The 26,829-nt window shown below is 39.3% G+C and overlaps 1 protein-coding gene across 1 annotated transcript in view; it reads right to left on the reverse strand.

Moving 5' to 3' along the window:
• Nucleotides 1-11,996: 11,996 nt before the first annotated feature.
• Nucleotides 11,997-26,829, reverse strand: part of LOC121872086 (ras GTPase-activating-like protein IQGAP3) — a 123,093-nt gene continuing 108,260 nt past the window's right edge. The window contains exons 31-34 of the mRNA XM_042374778.1: nucleotides 23,295-23,451; nucleotides 19,803-19,927; nucleotides 19,244-19,481; nucleotides 11,997-13,054 (exon numbers count right to left, since the gene is read on the reverse strand). Coding sequence (XP_042230712.1) covers nucleotides 12,935-13,054; nucleotides 19,244-19,481; nucleotides 19,803-19,927; nucleotides 23,295-23,451 — 640 coding nt within the window. The 3' untranslated portion in view covers nucleotides 11,997-12,934. The remainder of the gene's footprint in view (nucleotides 13,055-19,243; nucleotides 19,482-19,802; nucleotides 19,928-23,294; nucleotides 23,452-26,829) is intronic.

Raw genomic sequence — 26,829 nt, forward strand, 5'->3', positions numbered from 1 at the left:
ACGACGGGGTTAGGGACCCAAATCCAGGTCGTAAGTCCGACATAGATAAAAAATTAAAAAAAAATTTACAATGAAATATGGTATACTAAATGTAATAAATAATGAGGAATGGATACAGTACAGTAAAAGTAATAAATAATGAGGAATAGATACAGTGTGACTGAGCACTTACCTTAAATGTAGTCAGCTGAATGCACACAGGGCCCCCATAATTTTCCATTTACAGGATACATGGAGACTATATTAATTGGAAGAAACAGAAGAGGAGACAGGGCTGGGTGGGTCATCAATGTCGCTTTCTTCAGACAGGTTTATGTACAGGGGTAACTTGCTGGTTGAAGGTATTGGATCATCTTGAGGGATTGAAGAGGCAGCACTGGTGGGGTGTGAGGAGACAGCACTGGGGGGCTTCTTGAAATAGATGTCCAATTTAGACTGCACAGTTTGCTTTTTCTTTTCATTATAAACTTCTCTGTAGCGAGCAAGTGCATCTTGGATCGTTCTGTCAACTTTGGCATAACGCTCATAATTTTGATCCATGCCATCAAACATTTGCATTGCTTTATTAATTGCAGCAAATGCCTCTGCCATATGTTTCACTGAAAACTTTTTGGGGGGTGCAGGTTCTTCTTCTACATTTTGTCTCTCTTCTTCCTCTGCAATTTTCTGTGCATCTAGTTCAATAAGATCCTCGTTACTGAGCTCTTCTGCTACACTTTCAACCAACTGTCCAACATCTTCATTATCAATTTCTAACACCAGCTGTTTACCTAACTCCACTATCTTGTTACTAATATCCGAAATAACTTCATTTTCATTAAATCCTTTGAAACTGTGCACATATCTTTTCAGGATTTTCTTCCATATTCCATTCATGCAATGTTTTGTAACCTGATCCCATGCTGCACTAATGTTCTTTATACATGACAAAATGTTGTACTCCTTCCAAAACTCTCTGAGTGTTTTCTCACCTTCAGTAGCAGCAACAACCTGAGCGAAGGTCGTGCGTAAATAATAGGCTTTAAAGGCAGCAATAGCAACTTGATCCATGGGTTGGATGATAGAGGTAGTGTTAGGTGGAATGTACACTACCTTAACATCAGGGTGCATGTCGTCCAGGTTTGGTGGGTGTCCCGGAGCATTATCCAAAATCAGTAAAATCTTCAATGGAATCTGTTGTTGCAGACAATACTCCTTGGCTCGTGGAATGAAACAAGTCATGAACCAATCCTCAAACAGTACTAAGGTCTTCCAGGCTCTCTTATTACTGCGATAAAACACTGGCAGTGTGTGCTTGCTGACATGTTTAAAAGCCCTGGGGTTCTCTGAATGATACGGTAGATCATGAAGGGCTTTAGCTTGAAACCAGCAACATTCCCCCCCCAACAGAAGTGTATAATTCTGTCCTTGAATGCCTTGAATCCGGGCATTGTTTTCGCCTCTTTGCGGATGTATGTCAGCTCAGGCATGCGCTTCCACAATAATCCAGTCTCATCCACATTGAATATTTGCTCAGGCAAATAATTCCCTTCCACAATCACATCATCTAACTCCTCCTTAAAAGCTTCGGCAGCACCAACATTGGCACTAGCTGCCTCTCCACTCACCTTAACATTGTGTAGACTGTAGCGTTTTTTAAATCTATCAAACCACCCATGATTTCCTGTAAAGGTTTGATCACATTCATCTCCTGCCTGCTCCTTCAGGCTTTGGAACAGGCTTCTTGCTTTAGCCTGCATGGTTAGAAGGCTTAAGGGTACACGCTTCTGTATCTGGTCTTCTATCCATATCACCAATAATTTTTCCATATCGTGAATAGGACCTTGTCTTCTATTTGATATTATAGTTCCCTTTATAGGTGTTGTTCCTTTCACTACTTCACGAATACGTTCCTTGTCCTTCAGAATAGTGGATTTAGTCGAGTGTGAGAAACCTAGGTCGTGTGAGATTGTTGCTACTGTTTTTCCATTCTCATGCTGTGTTATTATCTTCATTTTCATCTCAAAAGTAATTGCCTGTCTCCTTTTCTTCGGAACACCACCAGCATTCTCACTTTTACGCTTTCCAGTCATTATAAATTCAATTAAATACGATAATAACGAAAGTTCACAGCGCGATCAGTATAGGATACGATAGCTAAACACAAACAAAGCGCTCCACTGAGTGAGTGTACCCACTCGCCCCCCGGACGGAAACGTTTCGGTATAGAAAATCCGCGCGTGATTTGAAAATATTTTTGGTCACGACTGCCGCGGTCGTATGTCCCGACGGACGTACGGTCAAAGCAGGTTGTAAGTACCAATGGACGTAAGTCCATGTGGTCTTAAGTCGGGGTCTAGCTGTACTGACATGGTTTTGGGGTCTTTCTCTCTTACTAAAATCCTTCCTTGCTTACCCTGGCCGAGGCACCTGCTTTATTTAAGTATTCTGCTAGAGCCCCTCCAGTGGCGCACACCTCACAGCTGAGTGGGATTGTGTGTGTTCATTGGGGTCGGGGACAAACAGGCCGATCCCATAGTGACGACTGTGATCGTGCAGTCACTCCACTGTGAGGGGGTTGTCTCTTGTAAAGTCAAAGAAGGTACTCCAATAACCTTCTACATGCACAATGGCAGTAAACATAAGAATAAAAGTAAAAGATAAGAACAAACCTATCAATAAATCTAGGCTAATTACCCTAGCATATATTGAACTAGGTGTGCCCTTCAATAGGTTATTCAACCTGAACGAAGGGTCCAAAGTCATTTTCCGAAATGAAAATGATGCAGACAAACTACTAACCACTAAGGCGAAACAAATCCTTGCCAAGAATGGATTAATTGTGGTCATGCCTCCCGAGCAAAGAGCCAGGAGATCTGTTTTCATAAGGAAACTAGATTCTCAAGTAGGAGGGCGAACGGCAGACTCTCTGAAGGCAGACATTGAAAATAACAAAGAAGGACTTAAAGTAGAAGAAATAATCAAGATAAAAAACTACACTCACGCAATGAAGATTTGTTTCGAAGAAACGGCTATGGCAGACAAGGTCCTCCAGTGCGTTTTTTTAGCGTGCAACATGTCGATATCCCCTCATCAATTAAAAAGGGAAAAATACACCAGTCTCCTGACATGTTTCACATGCTATATATATGAAGAGCATACCACAAGGGACTGCCCTGAAAAGTAAAAGAAATTCTGCTCCAACTGTGCAGAGGAAGGGCATATTTATACGCAGTGCAACACCACCAACAAAGGCTGCATAAACTGCAAAAGGAACGGGGACGTGTACCACACCCACCCAACCATGGCCATGTCCTGCCCCATCAAAAAGACCCTCATCAAATACAAGCAAGAGCAGGAAGACCAACGAGGAAGGATGAGAGACCAAAACACGTATGCTGAAATAGCAAAGAGGGCCGTGAAAGAGGCAACAAAGCCAATTACTGACACCGTAATCAAACTAAGCGACACTGATCATTTCAAGGTACAGTAATGATGAGCATGCTACATGCTCACCTTCATAACATCATAGCCCCAGGATCATATGCCGACAAACTCAATAGGATGCTTGAAATAAACAACATGCCACAAATGAACTTTCCTGAAAACCCAAACTCAGCAAACTTGTTACACGCCACCAGCACCCCAGAGCTTACACAACACTTCAGACAACGATTAACCACGCTCAAGGACACATCACCACCAACAGACCAGGATAACATACCGTAAAAAGCCGATCGACCTGGAGATTTGAATGAGAGGGCGAGAGACCCAAGACTGACACAAGGAATGGGAGCGAAAAGGAAATCATCGGCCAAGAACAATGAGAATGAAATGGAAATCGACTTCCCAACAACAACTGCCCCCCAGTGCCTGAAGAAGCAGCAGATATTGCACTAAGGTTTTATCAAACCACAAGAATACCATACCCACCACACAGAAAACCGACTGGAAAATTAATTGAAGACTTAGGAACGGCTAACGAAATAGTATGACAATACACAGACGAACGGTATGACAAAGAAATGTTATGGAACATGATTTAAAAAGACAAAATAAAATTCTGCACAAAAGATTTTATTGTAATCACGGCAGCTGAACACAAAAGGAGATCATCGAGACTCAACGAAATGAGATCACCCCCTCAACTTTAACCCTCCAAGAAAAAGAAATAATGGACCATCTCCAACTGAAAACACTTAAAATCCTACAACACAATGTCCGTGATTGGCATACATACAAAACATCTCTTTGTAACATACAGTATACAATGAAAACAATCCAGATATAATACTAATAAGTGCACACGGCGAACCCGAGAAAAACAAAATCAAAATATTTAACTACGACACCCACCAATTGAACAAAAGTGGAGAAAAACATGACGGAGTTGCCGTTGCGGTGAAAAAGGGTATCAAACACATACTAATAGACAGCTTTAACAGCGAATTCCTTGCCATTAAAGTACAGACAACACAGGGCGAAATAATAATCGCAACAACATACCTACCCCCAAGAAGACCATCCCTCCCTATTGAAGACCTACTGAAACTAACAAATTATAATATCCCAATGTACATCCTGGGAGATTTAAATGCAAGACACCGCATTTTTAGCAACGGCAACAATAACCAGATAGGCACAGCATTGGAACGTATAATCAACACTGGCAGACTACTTCACCTGGGCCCGCACTTCACCACCTGACAAAATCTTCTGCAACAACATGGCATTCCTTAACTACCACATAGAGCCAGGCCCCATCACCCCAAGCGACCACATTCTGATAATATTCACAATTTCCACCAGCTCAATTAAAAAAAATACCACCAAGGCTCCAGATGATCAAAACAGACCTGATAAAATAAAAGGATTTATTGGAAAACTACCCACAAATAAATCTAAAAGATGCAACACTCGAGGAAATTGACGAACAGGTAGACAAGCTACACAACACAATAAAACAAGCAATCAACCAGACAACCCCAATAACATCATACAGAACCCTCCCGAGTAACAAACCCAACGAAGAATTAAAGAGACTACATGTACAATATAATAACTTGAGGACATTTACAGAACAAACAGGGCCCACTAGAGAACTACTCCGTAATATAAGAGAAATCCAATAAGGCCTACAAGAAGAGTACAGGCAAATTAATAAAGAAAAATGGAACAATCTAATAAAAATCATAGACACCACAAAGGACTCAAAAAACTTGACAAAACATCAAAAAACTACTTGGCACGAAAAAACAGACAATAAACTACATTAAAGACCAAAATGGACAAAAACTCTATACATACCATGAAAAAGAAGAGAATGGAAGATATTCAGAATATCAGAAGAAGAAAATTAAAATTTTGACGAAGAGCACGAAGAGTTAATTAAAGACTGGCTAAGAGAACAAAGCAATAGACTGACTCCCTACCACACAGGAAACCCAGAAAGACTAAGACCCAATAAATTCATAAATCACGACGAACTACTACACTACCTAGGCAAATTTAAAGAAAAATCCCCTGGATTGAGCGGCATAACCCGAAACATGTTATTAAACCTGCCCAGTAAGACCAATGGAAGCTCTGATAAATATTTACAACTCAACCATATCCGCTGGTTACTTTCCCGATGCCCTCAAGCGGGCAAAAATGATCTTCATTCCCAAATAAGGCAAGAATCCAAAACAGATAATAAACTACAGGCCTATATCCTTACTGGAAATAACCGGGAAACTCTTGGAACTCATATTAAATAACAGACTAGATAAGTTCCTGGTTAACCACAACAAACTCAACCCAAGACAACACGGCTTTAGAAGAGGTAGAGGAACCCAAACGGCAATAGCAATAATAACAGAAATCATAGCCAAAGAAAAACAGTAAGGAAACCAAAGGAAACCAAGTAAACATAGTCTTAAGAGATGTGGCAAAGGCATTTGATAAAGTTTGGCACAACGGACTAGCATATTAAATACTAAAACTTGACCTACCTGCAGAAATAGAAAGAATCCTATGTGACTCCCTTCAAAACAGGACAGCACAACTACAAATTGGCAACCATTTAGGTCCACCCTTCGTCCTAGAAAGCGGAGTGCCCCAGGGAGGCGTCCTATCCCCAACACTATTCTCCATATATACGAGTAACTTACCTGAACTAACGCAACATAGCGAACACATTATCTTTGCCGATGACATCACACAAATCATATCATATAGACACTGCTCACATTTTCAAAACAATAGAGTTAACTCACCATACAATCACAAAAGCACAGAAAATATCACTTCACAGTCACCATAATGCAGTTCAATCTAAATGTTAAAGCTGTCCTCTCACTACATAAGAAGAAAACACTGATAAGTACAATGTACAGTCAGGGTCAAAAGTCTTGAACACTTGACATTATTTGGCATGTAAGTACATGAAGATCTTAGATATTAAGGAGAGTTTTATCCCATTTTGTGGTTCAGGCATGTGATGACAAATAGTGTTATTAGTATATCCAAATCATGTACAGTGTATATATAACTCAGAAGTAGATGCCAGATATTGCTAAGTGTTCAAGACTTTCACCCCTACTGTACAATGCTGGCCGATAATAATCAAAGAGCCATGCGATGGAGGGTTTATGGTTGACAAAGAACTAAGGGGAGGGTTGTAGCGCAAGGGTTGGTCGTGTGGCAGCGCGTGGATAGGCTGACAAGTGAAGGTAGAGATGCGTGGTACATAAGGTTAAGAAAAGGTTCCTTATAAAATGTCACTGACTTGACATAGAAGTGTAACTTGCATTGCCAGCTGGAAACACTTCAGGATATTTGATTAACTTATGTAAGAAAGGGTTCTGGTATATTGTGTAATGTTAATGTTGTTTATTTCCGGGTCCTATTGGAAAACAGCTTATAATATTACTGTTAGGGTATTCTTGGCTGGCTGTGTGTAGTGGATTTCTCCCCTACAAACGCAGTTTGTCGCTGCGTAGCTGACCCCGCGAATTCCCCAGTGTATGCCTCGTGGTCTGGGTCAACCAGCGCCGCCATACATCACGGAGGTCAACTACTAAGCCACGCCTACCCCCCGCTATTTAAGACCTGACATCGTGGTGATCTCTCTCCTCTTTCTACCTACACCAACCAGCCAGCAACACCTCCTCCTCCTCCGCCTGCCTGGTGGTCCTCGCTCCCGCCGGCGAGCATGGCGACCCACAAGCTGTCCTTCTCTGAGCACCCTCACCAACCAGCTCTCTCTACATCACACTTGTAACCATGCTGCCTTCCCAGCACCAAGCTGCATTTTACAGCCAATACAACATGTATACAGAGAGCACATTGTGAGTTTCCTTTCTCCATCCCATCCTGAGTGTGAACCAACCAACCCATACCCCACATGTGTATGGGTGAATAAATAATGTGTAGGGGAGGGTGGATGGGAGAGAGTGTAGGGGTTGGATAAGTGGGTGTGCGTGTGTGTGTAAGGGAGGGTGGATATCTAGGGAAAGGTCGGTGAAAGTAAACCAAATGTAAAAGTAAACCTTCTTAATATTGTACAAAGCGGCATCATATTTATAACTTGAACCTACAATAACTTAATCAGTCATTGTACAGTAATGAGATCAGATCTATGTACAGAATTTGTGAATTAACCCCTACGTGGTTTCTATATACAGTACGTAATAAATCTAAATAGCTCCCTCTGGTTACCAAAAAGCTAATTTCTGTTTTTGCTGGAAAAGCTGGATAATGATGTCTAAAATCACATGAAATGGTTAGAAAGTGGCAACTCGGTCTCATGATGGCAGTATCGTAGGAATTATTGTGTAGTGTCTTTGTTACCATGGGAACCAGCCCTGGCATTTTAAATCCAATGTTGCCGTGATCTCTGCTTGACCTGGGAGACATATCACTCCGAATTTACTTTATATTACTTTATTTTGTTATTTTCACCTCTTTTTTATACCTGACTTGTGATTATATAATATTGGATAGGTATATGAATAGAAAAATGGAACTCAAATTATTTTTTCATATTATTGCATATGGCAATGTGTTTACAACTGTTAAGATACTAAGATGTATGCTGTAAGTCTTTTTATGTCAGTCACCGTTACAAGACAGTTTGGTTTTCCACGAACGATGTAAAAAGATGTCCCTTGAAATTAGTTTATCTTTTGTATTTAATGTGAATTATATTGGTTCAATTGTAATATCTAATATTTTGTACTTATACAAAGAAGTTTTGAGTTAATATTCTACTTGTAAAAGATGTATTGTTTGTTTGTGTGGAAACGATCTCTTCCTCTAGGGGTGAATACAGGGCGTGGATGTGAGATCAGGCATGGATGTGAGGTCAGGAAAGTGATTGTAATCTCGTTTCAGCCATTGTATATCCTGCATTTTGGTATCATTTTACTCCCCAGAATTTAGGGTGATATTTCTGTGAATGGAGGAAGAGCCATGTTGTGAGATTGTCAGATAAATTACTAAATCAGTTGGGCCACAAGGCCATGGCGTGTCAATGTCTGTACTCTTGTTTTATTGTAAATATAATAGTTGTTAATCATCATAAATCAGAATAAAGAATAGTTTTCCTTGGATGTTTTCTCAGTGTGTTTATATTAAATGTCACCAACTATCATCCAGAAGTAGCAAGGAGTGTCTCCATGATCCTGGTTTGTTAACCACAGCTGTTACTTTAGAACGTGAGTCTGATTAATGGGCCTAGGAGTTAGAGCACTGCTGAAAGAGGAAGGTTATTCAGTAGTGGCCATGACTAAATACTTACACGTGGTAATTCTAAAAGTTATGCGAATTAGAGCGAGGCCTCTGCTCCACAGCAAACTTACATTTATATAATTCTGCACTAATTTTACTATTTATTGTACTCAAATACGTAGATATTATTCACTGAGGAATTTTTAGGAGTCAACACATGACATATGCTCTTGGGTAAGGCACAAATTTATACGGTCCAGTTTTATCACCAATACACTCACAATGCCACCACCACTAGGGGGGTAGACGGAGGTGAGAAGGTTACTGCTGCCTCGTCGCACACCAGTCACTATCCAGTCTGCACCACAGCTGCTACTTCCCCCGCTGTTCGATTCCAACTCTGGTTGTGTACTCATCTGAGGTTCCTGGGGCTCGTGGGCTGATTCCCCAGTCCTTTACTATTCGGCTGTCAACTCCGGTCACCTGCCGCGGCTGCCACGTGATTGCCACTTCCTCCACGCCCTATCCACCGTCCGTGACCTGGCGTTTCTCCTGTGTGGCAAGATATCGCCCACCAATGCCGGCTCCAAGTGAGGAAGCTGCCCTGGACCTTCCCCGAGAGTGGATCACCGCGTTACCAGAACATTCCACTGTGCTGGTTAGGAGGAATATTCATCTGCAGCCACAGGAAATACCTGTACTTTGTTGTAATGATTGTTTTGTTTCAAGTAATTGTTTGACTCCAGTGCTGTTTATTTAATATTTGTGTGAGTGGTGTCAGAGTTAAATTATTGTGATTATTTTCGTAGTAAAGAGATGTCAATCTCTAACGGTTGTTTGTTACCCCTTGGAAACCCATGGTTCTTGACTTTCCTTTTTAGAAGATCCTGATTAGGCTGGCAAGGGATTTATATCCCAAAGCCCAGGCCTTTACAGCCACCACCAGATCATGTTGTGTTGGTACCTTAAAATAATGAGAAATTATATATATTCTTCTCTCAACACGACAATACACATCCACCTAACCCTTGTCATTTTTGCTTGCTTGAAGTTTACATCTTTAACTGCCCATGTTTCACTGCCATACAACACAACACTTCTTATGCTGGCAAAGGGATTAATGGATTGATTGATTAGGTAAAATATCTGGCGTAGCAACCTGTGGCCATTTGGTGCCGAAAATGAAACCCAATTTAAAACTGATAAAATTAAATAAAACCCTATTAAGTTTAAATATCAAATTTAAAATAATATAAAATGTATTTAATTAAAATTACAAGCAGTTAAGTACAGTACTTTTATTGTAATTAAAAATTTAAAAAGTTCATCATTAGGTGCTGAACTTCTTGCTGAGCACTTTTGAGATGGAGAAGGATACATCCTCCTGCTGGTACTTGGCCAGGGCTAAAAATATATAAAACAATAGGGAGGATGGGATTAAAAAATCCATTGAAGATAAGTGCTGCTCTGGAATAACTAAAAATGATAAAACTAGTTTCTTAAGGGCTACGCATATAGCAGAGAGCTCTGCAGTATAAATAAAGATGGGAAGTCCCCACTGCAGCTAAAATCAGGGAAGAGGACTCTAAACCCAACACCAGCGTCGGATTTGGAGCCATCTGTATAAACATGCACCGAGCCATCCTGCCAAGTTGCATATTCCTAGAATTACATCCTGGCCATCATTTCATTAACATCAGCCATGCTCCCTGGGAAGTAACGACAGAAGTGCACCTCTGGCAAGTCCCACGGTCGACACTTTCACTAGGCTGACCTGGAGTTTGGAGAAGTGATAATCTGTTAACCAGCTCCCAGACAGAAGAGCCAAAGGATCTAGGGGATGTGTGGGTGAAGAATAAATCTATGGTCCATGGATCTATCTGATATGGTTTCCCATGTTGGAAATCTAGGGAGATGCTGTATTTGGTACCAGCAGCAAGCCATTAGAGACTGCTGATGCATATCCAGTGGTGGTACTCCAGCATCCACCAGAAGACTGGTTACTGGGGATTATCTAAAGGTTCATGTGGGCAAACGGTTGCCAGCATGATGTATTGTATCGATGGTCTTTAGCCTGGCTGATGTGGCTGAGCCACTTAAGGGTACAGCTCACATCCATATGCCAGCTTTGACCCCACAATAGCATGGTACAGTCTCAAGAGGGTCCTACGGTTAGCACCCCAGGACTTGTGGGGTAAGACCCTCAGAAGGTTTAGGACTTTTAAGCATGACGTCTTAAGTGACCTAAGGTGGAGAATCCAGGTCAATCTACCTACCACCAGGCCTAGGAAGAGTGTCTCTTCCAACACCAAGATGTGTGTACCATATGTTAAGTTGGAGTCGGTGGGGACCCTGGATCTGGCAGAAATGCATGGCTACAATCTTTGAAGTTGAAAATCTGAAGTCACACTCCTCTGCCCATAGTGACGCTCGAATCACTGCCAAATGAAGTTGTCGCTCAGCAACACACAGATGGGATGATGAAAAACTAATTGCTAATCATCTACATAAAGTGTGGTAGAGACCCCTGGTGGAAGACATCAGGTGACACCATTAATTGTCATGGTAAAAAGGGCCACGCTGAAAATTGTGTCCTGTGGTATCCCCTCCATTTGATGAACTGATCTGGAAAGTGAGGTACCCACTCTTGCCTGAAAGGCACGGTTGCCATGAATTATTTAAGGAAATGGGGCATCCGTCCTTGGAGTCCACTGTGATGTAGCCTTTTTTTTAAATCCCAAACCTTCAGGCTGTATCGTATGCCTTTTCTATATAAAAAAAAAATACTGTCAGGCCATAGGCTCATCACACCCAATTCAGATCTGAGCAGTGGAAGGTCCTTTTTCTATCAGAAATGTTAACAGCTCCTTAAACTTCTTTCAGTAACTTATGACTTGCAACTGAGCTAGTTTTGGCACCCCTCCAACACTGATCATATCACCCAGGCTGCCAGTTATACCTCTGCACCTATTGTATACCTACTTACTGCACATTATGAACTCGCTGCCAATACTTCTTACATACACCATCATCATCATCATTTTACAGCAAGCTGTGAATGGGTATATAACTATACAGTTGGGAAGTGAAAGCAGTGCTAACTACAATGTACGATAGGCTTTATACATGCTTGTTGTTTCTGCACTATCCCTACTTTGTCTGAAAATGTGAACAGAATGTTTTTGTGTACATATTCATGTGATATGTATTTCACCATAAGCAATTACTATACATACATCAATTGACTTTAGTTTTGTTGAACTTCATTGGATGTGAGCATAATGTAGGTTAAGAAGACTTCTGTGTGTGGAGGCATTCAAGAATATATATTACCTGATTCTTTGTATCATATACTTGAAGTTTTTACACTTTTGCAAGACCTTTCCTGCTACAGTGCAGTACGGCCATTACCTGAAGTAATTCTAAAATATAGCACCACTAAGATAAAATGTTTATATGGCAGATGACAAAGTGCAACAAACTCAAAAGGTTTTAGGTAAACGGCATTATCCTGAAATAAAATCTGCTAATAAAAACTATATCCTTTGCGATAATCTTGTTACCACTGATCACTAATTTATGAGAAAATTGCACTCTTATTAAGAATAGGATAAACTTAAAAGTCTAACATTGGGCAGGGAAAGACAGTTATTTAAGAAAATTTTGGAATCATGTCCTTGGAAGAACCATGGAGGAACACATTCTGGGAGACAAAATTAAACATTTATAGTAGATGAAAGGATAACACTGACCAACATAAGATGTTCAACAGCAGCTTTACTGCATGAAACCCAACCCCACCTTTATTAAAAATTTTATTATGGTCTAGTGTAGCAGGTCCCAGCAGAATTTACAATTACAATACGGTATGTACAGGGAAAGTGTCTCTCTGAAATGTTCTTCCACAATTTAAACACAAATTTGTAAACTACTTTCTTCAAAAATTCATTGTGGTCTTGCAGTACATATCCCAGGAAAATACAATTGTAGTAATTACATGAAAAATGTAAACTTCCAGCTTACACTGTATGAATATGCCCTGTTTCTGCAAGACTGAATGAAAGTCAGCCTATTATATCTGTGCAATCTGTAGTAAATTAATCTGTAAATCATTTAAACTGTGGATTAAAACCGAGCTTTGGGAATTCCATAGCCATCATTGCCACTTAAAAAACCAACTCTCTTCATGGGGTAGTCATGTTCCTCTTCTATGCCCTATTCATAAATTTCCAGGCTGGCAAGTCTACTTCTTCTTAGAGTAGAACTTGTTATTAAGTAAGTAGAGAAGAAGGTTGACATTAACTTTAACTTTGGAGAACATTTTCTTGACACTCACACCTTCATATTGTAACTGAAGCAATTCCTGCAAAAATAAGATGTCCTCAGATATAAGGATTCCCTCACAAAACTCCACAACCACAAACAACAGCACTAAGTGTCAATAACAAAAAAGTTGTGTGTTAATAGTCCTATTTTACTTTGTCTCAAATCAGTAACAATTTGCCATTTGTACTAAATGCTTTGCATTGGGATGATTCAGATACTGAGAGCTTTATTCAGTAAGGGTCTTAAGTCTAATATCTAAAAACTAAGGTACTGCATATCTTTATAACTTAATATAATGGAGAATAAAAATAAATAAATACACAACTTGAGATAACTGCTGAATTTTGCTGTGTAAATAACCATTAAGAATTTTAAAGACAGAAAATCAAACTTGGGCCACCACTGAGTTAAGCTATCAAAATGAAAACCTTCAGGTACCTCGCTGGATATGAATTGTGCCGAGGATAAACTTTTAATAATTTTGTTTAAAGGTTTTATGAGAGTACATTATCAATGGTTCATACATTAAATGTATTTTAACAGCCTTTGGAATCACATATGAATATACAAAGATTTTTTTTATGTGAAAAGAATGAGAAAGAATGAGATTGTCTCCACAAAACATGGGATATATATTTTTAAGGTTTATGTGCAATATGAACACTCCCTCATGGATACAGCTACAAAATTCGACCAGTGTGGTTGTTTGTTAACACACTCGTAAACAGACACGCATAAGTGGCGTTTTGATTTAATGGAAATGAAACTTTTGCCTTGCAATCAGACACGCTAGCACAGCGATTTTTTTATATTTTTTTTTCTCAAAATGAATACCACTTTTGTTACAACCACTCTCCTACGCAGAACCAAGCCTTACAGCCAAGTGACAACCCGCCTAGGTGCAGTAGACTAGACGTTATTGTGCCACAGTCGTCAGTGTGCATCTTGCTTTCTAAGTGATGGGTGTGGGTGTCCAGGGCCTTATTGCCTCTCATCTCAATATATTTATCCCTTACAACCTGGATATTTATTTTTATGAAGTGATAAAGTGATGTGTAGTGAAATATTTTTTAATTTATGAGACCTTGGTGTAATGGCTATTCACAATAGTCGCATATACCATACAAAAGCATGTCGTAATATATAAGGCTTGCTTGGAAAAATAATAGGTGATAGTGAAATGTAGTGCAGTAGAGGCATGCGTATGAGTATGGTGAATTATAATGAATACAGTCATGCGCCGGTTAACGTCCTAGATACGTTCTTGGAAACGTGATGTTAACCGAAATGGACGTTGTCCGAAATTACATAAACCTATCGGATTTATTCTAATGGGGGTTCCAAGCACCCAACCCCAAGTTTCCCATTTTACAACCCTTTAGACCCACTAAATATATATATATATATAATGTTATGGTAAATATCATAAACACACATAGGCATGGCTAGGTTTATTACAAAGTGATGAAAAGGATAATGTAAAGTGGGTAGTCCACAAAACATGTAGCTATGTTTCTCTTTATTTGAGTGCCCCGTCAAAGAAGTCCGTTTTCTCTCACTTCAGGACACCCGAGTCGCCCGTTTTCTCTTAATCTTAGAGTGCAGTGCACCAGAGACTTATTTATTCCTTAGTAATGACACAGAATTTGAAATTGCAACTGGGGTTGCAATTGCTGCGGCAACTTAAATAAGTCTGATTACAGTTGGAATATTCAAGATCCACTGTGATGTTTAAAGCTTCAACTGTCTTTATGGTTGGTAAAACTTGTCAAGTCTGTCAGTCTGAGTGGCATGTGTGAGGCCTTGTGTTTGTACAACCGTTAATATATAAATATATAATGTTATGGTAATTATCAGAAACACACATAGGCATGACGAGGTTTACTACAAAGTGATGAAAAGGATACTGTACAGTGGGTAGTCCACAAAACATGTAGCCATGTCTCTTTATTTGAGTGCCCCGTCATAGGAGTCCGTTTTTTCTCACTTCAGGACGCCTGAGTCGTCTGTTTTCTCTTAATCTTAGAGTGCAGTGCACCAGAGACTTTGTTATTTCTTAGTAGTGACACAGAATTTGAAATTGCAACCCCAATTGCAACTGGAGTTGCAATTGTTGAGGCAACTAGATATGTCTGATTACAGCAAATGTGTTATTGTCAATTTGAGGGTGAAAGATTTTATCCTCAATAGATGTAGGTTAACATTACACCTGGAGGCAAATGTTTAAAAAAAGCCTAATCAAGGAAGCATATTCCTTTAACATAATATCTGACCAGTATGGGGAGGATCATCGTGTCTCCGTCAGGGGGTCGTGGAGTAGTGGTCCAGCAGGCGTCACGGAATTTTGGGGGCACGGACGTATATACGATCGGACGTTGTTTGGTCGGACGTTAACCGGTGCATGACTGTATTGCACTTATTTGGTACATATTTGTAATGCCACTGTCATGCATATGTCAAGGCCTACCTCATCTCAGTGGTAAGTGGAAATATTACTGCCAAAATTTAAGTTTTTGTCACAGAAACTTCTAACTGGACTATTTCTCTTCCTTAGTATGTGTACAGTAATAATGTCATAAAAAGCATACTTTCTAAAGACGTAAAATAAACAAGCAATGAAAAAAAAAGTGTAGTATAAACATATATATTTCAACAGCCCATATACGCACGGACTGCCATTAGCCGGAATCCCTCAAATCTGGAACTCTCCGATAACCGTAATTGAAATTTTCTCGGAAAATCGTTCCCAAAAAATTTTCCGGAAAATTAGGCCTTTGGGAGTGATTTTCAAGGAACACATTTTCTGGAAAATTCAGAGAAAAATTTCCCAACAATAATGGGAAAATCCTCTTACAAATAATCAGAAACAAGACAACAAAATGTAAAAAAAAAGTCTTGATTATTTGTGAGGGAATTTTCCCATTATTATTTATTTGTATGTGTTTTGTGTGTCTGTGTCTACACACACACATATATATATATATATATATATATAATACAGCTAAAGGGAATTACTGTCTCTAGAACGAATGGCTCCCTGTCCCAGCCGCAAAAATGCTGGCAACTTTAAAACTACCCACAGACATTCTTGGATACATCCAGGGTATCATTTTTGGGGGGTCAGCGGTCAGTCCCCAAAAAAAAGGGTCTCTCCCTCTCCTCACACCTCCTTACTCCATACTGAATTTTAAAATGTTATGTAACGTAATGTTGAAAGGATACAGTACAGCTATTAAATAATTGAAAGAATGATATATAATTTGTATAGTGATAAGAACATCTGTGGTAAAATGAATAAAATTGAACAACTCCTTCTGGTGGTAGCGGTTTCCTCATAAATTACCGGCTAATGAATTATATATGAATCATTAAGAAACTGTACAAATTGTGTTTGGATGCATAGTCTGGAAGAGATAGCAGATGGTGGAGAAGGAAGAGGGAGGACAAGTCACCTCCCGGCCTGCGCTTGTCTGCCCACCATCCCTTTATGACAGTGGTGTCAAACTTAAAACCTTTTTAAAGCCAATTCTTATTTTAGTTACCTTCTTCAGGGTCAACACAATGCTATATAACATATTTGCAGGATCGAAGTTTACAGTTTCATACATTGCCTTACCTGGCTTACCAGGAATACCTCATTTGGGTTTGCCTGATCTTAAACATGTAAAATTCATTTTACTTTATACACATGATTAACTCTAATAATACAAAAAGAAAAAATATGAACCTGGACTGAACCCGTACACTGGCGAAGCCTAGCGCAAGGCGGTGGTTAGCGGGTTTGATGCGACCGGCATATGTACAAAGTTCCCTACAAATCTTATATATTTTCATTTCAAAGGATTGGCTACTCACCAATTCTACATATAGTTAGTCATAGCTATAGATAACCGAGTGATTAAAAAGCAAAGCATAACTCGTGATTTCTCCAAAGAAGTGGAGAGGGTCCAACAGCGTACACCAGTTCTCCTCGTCTGTTTAGCCTAGTGTTGCATCGTTTGGCTACTGTCTTTGTTCAGATGCCAGTAATGGCTGCAGCTTCGTTTTTTAATTCTTTAGGAATTTCGATTTATAAGCAATTTTCCCTTTACAACAATGTTATTACTAGCATTAACAATATAAATTCACTAATTGCCACAATGACGTAGAATATCATTTCGGAATTTACTGTCTCTTTCATATCTGCACCTTTTCTTTCATATCTATTTCTATCATAATTTCACGGGTTGGTAAATTTTACCGTCATCCCTTGGGCCACACCTGACCATCCTAAGGGTCACATTTGGTCCGCGAGCCATGAGTTTGACACCCCTGCTTTGTGACAACGGTATGCAATTCACCATAATTACCCTATTACTTAGGTTCATTTGGTGCCTGGTTAAGAAAACATTATAAAAAAAATAATAAATTTCCCCCAAATCCCACACTTAGTCCTAGATGAGCTACTGCGCTGTAGTATATTATTAGTCTCTTGTTTACAGAGAGGTAACAGCAGATGATTCCACTGACACCACTCTCCCCAATACAGTAAAGTTGCCAGCACTTGCCATCTCACTGGCCATTGTTGTCACCCTTTATACAGTAAAATACTTATTTGTATATTATTATTTGGCTTGTCATTTAATTTTTATGGAAACTGCTAATTTTGTATTGTGTTTTTCTAAAGTAGTATTTAATATCTTATTTTATCAATGACAAAACAAGACCACCTCAGGTTATGAGACCCACTAATCCTCCACCCAGGAAAGGGAGACCTGACATTCCATCAGAAGGTCAGTAATATGAGACCAATAATCCCCCACCCTACTTCCACCTGACATTGTCAGGTCAGGTCAAGTCTCCCCCAAAAATACTTTAGCTTTTGTCTTTATTTAAGACATTTTCAGAAAATGCTCTTGATTTTCAACCTTGGAATGATTTTCCGAGAACTTTTAGTTCCGGCTATTGGAGAGTCCCGGGTTTGAGGGATTCAGGCTACCGGTAATGGAGATACAGTAAAAGTCCAAAAATCCGGATGCCAGAAATCCGGACCACCTGAGAATCCGGACTTTTCGAATTTTTAAATTTAGTGGGCTTTTGTGGGTTACGTGAATGAATGGAGTTGCTTTAAAAAAATTAATTTACATAATTCTAATAATAAAAGTACAGGTAATTGTAAATTATAGGTAGCTAATTTTGTTAGTTTTGTAATTAGCTTGTCCTGAAATGTAAAATTTGAGGCACTATAAATCTTTTGTGTGTGTGTGCATGCGTGAATGCCACAGCTGCACAAAAACAACAAGCGACCACGCGTTCGCCACTTTAAAACAAGCAATCCAACGGTGACAACGTATGTAATTTTGAGTCCTACTCTTTCCATTTACAGAGTACAAGCCCATTATAATGGCTCCTAAAGTAGATAAACTTTGTTGTGTGAAGAGAAAGAAGAACACATTGAAATTGAGTGACAAATTTGAAATAATTAAGAAACTAGAACGTGGTGTGAGCAATACTGTTCTAATGGAAACATACGACATTGGAAAGTCTACAATTTATGATATAAAAAAGGCAAAGAATAAAATTCAAGAATTCACAGCTTCTTCTGAGCCTTACATTAAAATTGCTGAAAGAAAAAGTTTACATCGGCCCAAATTAGAAAATCTTGATAAAGTGTTGCAAGAATGGTTTTTGTTAAAACGATCAGAAGGTATGGCAATTTCTGGGCCGATGCTTATTGCCAAAGCAAAGTCTTTTAAGGAGCAAATGAACATTGAATCAGAATGCACATTTAGTGATGGATGGCTTAGGAATTTCAAGACTCGTCATGGTATTAGACAGTTTGTTTACATTTTGTCAAGTGTTGACTTTATTTTTCTTTAAAACTGCTCGTTTTGATAAATGAAGCATGCTTTATTTGCTAATGAATAAACTATCAAAATGTACCTGTTCATCTCTTCTTTATTCCTCCTTAAATTTGAATTTTAAAAGTACTGCATGAGAATCTGGAAAATCCGAAAATCTGGACCGACCCAATCCCCAAGCAGTCTGGATTTTTGGACTTCTACTGTATTACTGTAGTAGGTTGTTTTGGGGTCACTTTTAGAACTAATATTGTCATAAACTTTACAATTTTAACAAGCTGGTATATCTCACCCCCTTAATGAGCAGCAAACAATAGTTCAGTGTCATACTTAGTATGATAAACTATGGGGTGACAATGTACAGTAAACACAAATGATAAGCTCACCTGGATATCAATCTCAACATTTTCCATGGACACACCCATAAACTTGGCTTGTACATGGAAAATCCCTGTGGTGGCCAAAGGAGTGATTTCAAACAGGAGATTCTTCTGTTGAGATTCTGGCAGATCTTCAACCTCCAACAATACTCCCTTCTCTATTAGTTTTGTAGCTGTGTATTTGATGGCCTGCTTTGATCGAGCCTTCTCCCCACCCTGTTTGCCTGATGTGTGATGCACATTTCTGAAAATAAAGTGAACGAGTTACCATACACTAGTCTGTAAATGAAACAAAATATAAATATTGTTAAGGTGGAAGGATACAAGTGTGGAAAATGACAATACATTGGTGATGATACTGTGACTGCCTTTTCTTTCTTTTTTCGGGGAATAGCCTACCCAGGCACAAGTCATCGACCTACAGCTTGGCCTGGGAGGCAAAAAAAAAAAAAAAAGTGTAAATGTTAGGTTTTGTGGGAGTAGATCCCAAAAGGCTGAGACCATTGTTGAAATTCATTGTCAGACACTAAGAAATTGTAGTACAGAATATCTTGACACAACTCACTTGTTTCTGGCAGCAATATTCTTGAGGCATGTCTTTAGGTAAGTGTGGTATGACTCCAGCTGTTCCTTGTAAAACTTTTCCTTGTCTTCAAGCTGTTTGGCTGTTCCTAGTAATCGCTGAAGCTCCTGTCAAGTAATTAACATTTGTTTTTTGTGTCTATGATATAAATAAACTTTAACATAATGCATTATATTCCTCAATATTTACACTGCTATTTGGTTGTTACTATATTTCACTGTTCCTCTAACAAACACCTTTCTCTCGATAATGCAAGGTGGCTAGAATCAACAGCAACACAGAATCTCTCATTCACTTCCATTCATTCCATCTAGCTGACTCAACAGATGTACTCTAGAGAGGCGCCTTCCTTAATAAAATTCCTATTTACCTTTTGCAGCTGGTACAGTTAAATACATCTTGTGTTTCAGGGTGCCCACAGTTGTCTTATGCTGAAAAATCCTATCTTACAAAATTAAACGTATATTGTAATTTGTGGTCTCCCCCAGAATTGCCCTTTCCAGCAATTCATTGAAGTCCTAAGTTAAAATGATGACTGGTAGGCCACAATTTCTCATTTACTAATGTGTGAGCTAAACAATGTACTCTTCTACTTACCCCTACTGCACAGTACATACACTAACCTAAGTACTGGTATGGTTTAGCTATGTTCCTATGCTTTCAGAGGTGATAGTATATTTAACCCTTTCACTGTGGTGATAGTACTTTTAATATTTTATTTGGCTAATGCCAGACGATTTTATTAAGCTCAGAGGCTACCCGATACAGAAGACGTTAGTAGACTACACTACAGTAAAACCTCGATAAATCGGACTTCTATATATCGGAATTTGCTTTTTTCGGACTCTGAGATGCTCTGGTCTCCAGTAATACTAAAAAAAAAAAAAAAAAAAAAGGGGGGGGGGGGGAGATTAATAACCAAAAAATCTTATGGAATGAGCAACACTTACTGAATACTGTACAGTGGTCTAATTAGATTTGCTTTACGCCAACTGAAAACTAAGACACTTAAGTATGTAAGCAGGCTGAGGCTGATTAGGTGTTGCTGCATTCGTCAGGTATATTTATTTATTGATTCAGTATTATATTCCCATATGATTGGTCTCTTATGATTTACGGTTCATCATGATTAATGTAACATCTTCAGTAATAGAGAAAAAATACAATACTGTATGTAATTTGTAATATAACTTGAAAATAAAAGGATAAGCTGTATCAGAAGGTTATTTACTCAAGATGCATTTGTGTGACAGCTTTCTGCAGACCAGCTTACAACAGGGGTCACTACAACACACTGTGTATTATTTGTTATGAAGATGCCTTCTTAAAAATGTTATTTACTTCCTTTGAGTGTCATATTATGACTCAGTTTGGCTACTTGTACACTGAGACAAATGATTAATGAATAAACCAGGGTATACGCAAATGCATAATACTTTACACTACTACAATATTACTTATTGATGATAAATACACTATAGTAGTATTTATTAAGTGATAAATACATTGCAATAGTATTTATTAAATTATGATCAATACACAACTGTACTGTACTAATTTACTGAGTGATGAAGACAGACTTTGTGGTAAGCCGATGAGCTGTTTGCTCTTTGTAAACAATGACTCGTGGTGTTCAATGTGGGATTCTTTTTTCAGGAAAGCTGATTCTTTTAGGATAATATTTTATCAACCTGGCACCAAATGATCCTAAATTTTGAGAATTGTAATGGAAATGCATAAAGAAGTGTTAAAGGAATTTTGTGGGAGTTAGGGGGAGGGAGCCACCCACCCGTGCTACCCCCCTACCAGTTGCTCCCAGATAAATACTCATCTTCCACATACAATAAACTCCTACATTTATTTTTTCATATTTTTATCTTTATAGTACTGTACTGTACAGTATACAGTTTTCTCTTTATTCATAAAACAAATTCTGTGGTTACTTACATATAACACTTTACAGTAAATAACAATCATCTCGGACAAAACAGTTGTCGACAACCAAACTTAAGTCTGATTTTCAACCCAGAGTTCTGTTTCATATTTTTTTATTGTTGATGTAATATTCTTTTAATAACCTTGTTATACAGTTAAAGACCTTAGTTGTTGAATTGCATTAATAACAGAACTGATTTTCTTTAAACAGTTCAGATAAGCAGTGTTATCTTCAACTCCCCCTGGCACCATATATTTGCTTTTTTCAAGCTTCCACGTTTTTCTGACTGGGGTCTGCCCCAAATAGTCCGATTTATCGAAGTTCTACTGTATATCCACTATCACCTTCAGTCAGGGGATTCCACTCTTAATATTTTATTTGGCTAATGCCAGATTATTTTATTAAGCTCAGAGACAATCCCCATACAGAAGGGGGTTTGTAAACTATCTCCATTAACCCCTTCACTCAGAGGCGACCATGTACACAAGGGGTTAATGTGTGTGTATATAGAGAATCATGCTGAATTTAAACAATTTAAATTCAATTCTTTCAAGATAATTATTAAATTCAAAGAAAGTGTGTCCAAATTAAAAGATAATGTGCAGGGTAGCTATACCTGTATATTGTCTTTGTTCATGGCTTACAAGACAAAAATATGAATCACAAAATTCTTATAGTCTATCATACATAGTTACACAATGCAGTTATGGAGCAAAGTTTGATGTGCTTTGTGGGACACGGGATCCATCTTCTATATGATTTTTATTAAAAAAGCAAGATACATATGTCAATGTCTACAAGACATGGCAGCTAGGCTTTCGTTGTCAAAACATGTTATTAGACATTCAAATAAATGTAAGTCAGTAGTGCTTTAACTGTCACCAAAATAACACAACATCGTCCTAGTCTTGGGAAAGGATTCAGGTAATTCTTCTTACAATAATAAATCATTTCAAAATCCTATTGAGCCACAGTCTCACCTAATGTAGTGCATCACACTTTAGCACTTCTCAACTTCATTCTGCAATTCCTTATTATCTAGATTTGGCTTTATGTTTTCATGAATGGAGGACAGATTCTCCCAAATTACTGATAATAAATGTATTTATCTTTGTGAGACATAACTAACATAGCCATGAAAACAAACCCAATGAAAGACCTCTAAACTCTTTGGCACACATCATAAAATCTTGATTTCATAAACTTCTTAATAAATCCCAATCTTACACAAAAGATTAAAAAAATTTCATGGCCCTTAAAAAATATGCATTTTCCTGACAGATGGGAACTTAACTAAGCAATACTTCTGGAAACACGTCTGATCCACCCCTCTCATGCAAACCGCCTCATATGCACATAGATTACATACTGGTACATATATATATATAACCCTTATACACTATCTTCCTGAAGCAATATGTTCTCTTTCTACTCACAAAGATGTTTTTACACAGAGCATGACACACATTAATCAAGATTTTCCTTTTCATGTAACATAAGAGAAAAAGAAAGATAAACATTGGACTTTTTTTCCTCACCATTTTCCTAGATATTCGGTGTTGTCTTTGGTTAACAATGTCACTGGCAACAGCATTGAGAAGAGTCTGATAGTTGTCTGATCGTGAACCAAGACCCTGATTTTCAAGCCGACGAAGGTTGTGACTCAGGCGGGTCTTTACTTCATGAAGACTAACTCTGAAAACATTAATATAAGTTGTACACTCAACAAAAACTTTTAAAAAACCTGGGCACGATTGATGTGAGAATGAGCAGAATGGAGCTTGTCATCTTGGAATTATTTCATATTGCATCGTGCTTATAGCGATGAGAAGTTTTTGGTGGGAGTGTAATGATATAGCAAAGTGACTCACCTTATTCTCCTTTAAACAAATATATATAAACAATAGAACCTGATACAGACAAGAACTTTGGCAACAGAAAAACATTCAAAGGTTGTCATTATAATTCTAAGTAGAAGACCCCTAAAAAAAAATGAAAGTATGGCATTCAATGGACTTCTCATTCAACAAAGATAATAAACTACCAGTGCAGTAACACTGAATGATGGAATACTTTTGTGTTTAGAACTTATGTGCAGCTGATTTTTTTCTCCAGGTGATTTCCAAGTGCCCTCTTAGCTGCCTTGCCCAGGTCTCACTCCATAAAATTGAGATGGTAACAGGAAGAGCAACCAACTTCAAATTTGCCTGATGGTTACCGGGATACCTACCCATTAGATTACTTTAGGTATCTCTAAATCACATTCTAATTGTTGTGCGTCTGTTCATAAATTGCAAACCACTTGTCACAATGAAAGGAGTCTTGTTAAGTACAAGCATCCCTCATTTAAAAATGAGGTTATGTTCCTGAAAAACTTAACATTAAGCAAAATTATCGCTAAACGAGGGATAACAGCAAGGCATGGAGGGCATACAACAGGTTCAAACAGTAGGGCGGTACAGACTGAGTACAGTACTGTACTTCCAAACAATAATAATAAACAATTTTGTTATAAACACCTTCGAACTTCAACAGCTGCTTTTTAACACTAAACTTCTATATTAACGATGTGGTTCAGAGTTAAACAATTTAGTGAACAAAAGGTGAGCCTAATTTAAAAACATTTCAAACTGCATACATAAAAAATGAACAAAAGTGCCATGATCAACAATAAAATTAATACATAGCATACAGTAAACCCTCGCCAACCACGGATTCCAGGTATTCTAGGTTTATACTCTGTACATTACAGTACAGTCCTGCGCCGGTTAACGTCCGACCGAACAACATCCGATCGCATATACGTCCGTGGCCACCCCCCCCCCCCAAAAAAAAAACACGTGACGCCTACCGGACCACCACTCCACGAACCCCTGACGGAGACACGATGATCCGCCCCATACTGGTCAGATATTATGTGTTAAAGGAATATGCTTCCTTACTTAGGCTTTTCTAAGCATTTGCCTACAGGTGAAATGTTAACATACATCTATTGAGGATAAAATCTTTCACCTACAAATTGACAATAACACATTTGATGTAATCAGACATATCTAGTTGCCTCAACAATTGCAAGTTGCAATTGGGGTTGCAATTTCAAATTCTGTGGCATTACTAAAAATAGTAAAGTTTCTGGTGCACTCTAAGATTAAGAGAGAAAACGGAGGACTCAGGCGTCCTGATGTGAGAGAAAACGGACTAGTATGACGGGGGACCAAATAAAAAAAGCATAGCTACATGTTTTGTGGACTACAGTATTAAGCATACCCTTTTCATCACTTTATAACCCTCGCTTTACGCGGTCCCACATTCTGCGTTTCCACGTTAATGCGGTGCCCTGCCAGAACCTAACGTGCTCACATTACGCGGTGCGTGAACCCCATTACGTGGAGAGTGTCCGGCTCGACGCTATTTTTAGATTCGCCCCACCCGCCTGCCTGCCTGTGCTCTCGCCTCTCCCTCCTCCTCCCTCCGCCTGGGCAAGCCGCACGGTAAGGTTGCACAGTGTGTGTCTTTGTTGCGTTATCACTGACGTCATATGACGTATCGGACTGTGATTGGCCATGCATCCCTACCCCCCTCTGCTGCTAGCTGTAATTGGCTTAAAGTATTATGACGTGTCCACCCGGGGGAGGGAGGGAGGGAGGGAGGGAGGGAGGGAGGGAGGAAAGACGATGCGTGACCTAGCCACGCCAGTTTCATCCCTCCACGCCAGACCGTGTAAACGTGTATCCATTGTTCTGTAAAATGGCTTCCGCCGGACCACCGCCCCCAGAGAGAAACCTTTCCTTACCTGGACCCAGCGGCACTAAGCCAAAGAAGACACGACGTTCCTTAAGCTACGAGGTGAAGTACAAGATCATCCAAGAGTTGGAGAAAGAAACAAGGCAGGTTGATTTGGCGCGCCAGCATGGTGTGAATGAATCTACGATTCGAACAATAAAGAAGGATGCAGCCAAGATAAAGGAGCACATGAAGATCACAAAGTCTACAGGTGCTTCTATGATCAAGTATTTTCACAACTAGGTGCTTCTGAAGACAGAAAAATTACTTGTGAGGTACTTGGTGCGTCAGGCGCGACGGAACATGGCGGTCGACACGCGCTCTGTTAAGGACTACGCACGTGAACTGTACATCGCAGTGGCACGAAAGATGGGAACTACAGAGCCCAAACCCTTTAATGCTTCCTCTGGGTGGTTACAGAGGTTTAAGATCCGGAACAAGATCACCAATATAAACATTGGTGGTGAAGAAGCAAGTGCTGACCGTGCTGCGGGTAGGGAATTTCCTCCGTTTTTACGTGAGATTATGGAGGAAGGACAGTACAGTGACGACCAGGTGTTTAACATGGACGAATCTGGTCTTTTCTGGAAAAAGCTACCTTCCAAGTCCTTCGTTGTAAAGAATGCCAGCAAGATTCGGGGCCGGAAGATGCAGAAGGAGCGCATCACCGTCCTGTTTACCACCAATGCCTCCGGTACCAGTAGGCTTATGTTATCGGTGATCCACACAGCACGCAAGCCGCACGCCTACAAAACCATGGACATGACCAAGCTAAATGTCCACTGGCTGACCGCACGTAAGGCGTGGATGTTCTCTACACTGTCCCTCTCCTGGTTTGATAACTGTTTTGTTCCCGATGTAAAGGAATTCTGTGAGCGACAGAATGTGCCATTCAAGATTTTGTTGCTGCTGGACAACGCACCAGGACACTCGCCCCTACTGTTAGATCGTCACCCCAACGTAAAAGTGGTCTTCCTTCCTCCCAACACTACGTCTATATTACAGCCCATGGACCAAGAGTTAATCTGTAATGTAAAAGCTGCATTCTCTACGAAAAAATTCAAACTCCTGAACGACTACACCAACACCAGGGAAGAGTTGCGTAACCTGAGTGACACCACCACCGATAGCAAGAGCGAAGAAGATGAGGATCAACAGTTGGCACAGCAAAAAATACTGTTCAAACAATTCTGGAGAGTATTTAACATCAAGAAAGCTGTGGACTTCTTGGTGGAGTCATGGGATCAGCTGTCTATTGCTACAATTCGTCACGCATGGAGACATGTGTTG

Source organism: Homarus americanus, unplaced genomic scaffold (genome assembly GCF_018991925.1).
Source record: "Homarus americanus isolate GMGI-L3 unplaced genomic scaffold, GMGI_Hamer_2.0 scaffold51476, whole genome shotgun sequence".
Taxonomy (NCBI): Eukaryota; Metazoa; Arthropoda; class Malacostraca; order Decapoda; family Nephropidae; genus Homarus; species Homarus americanus.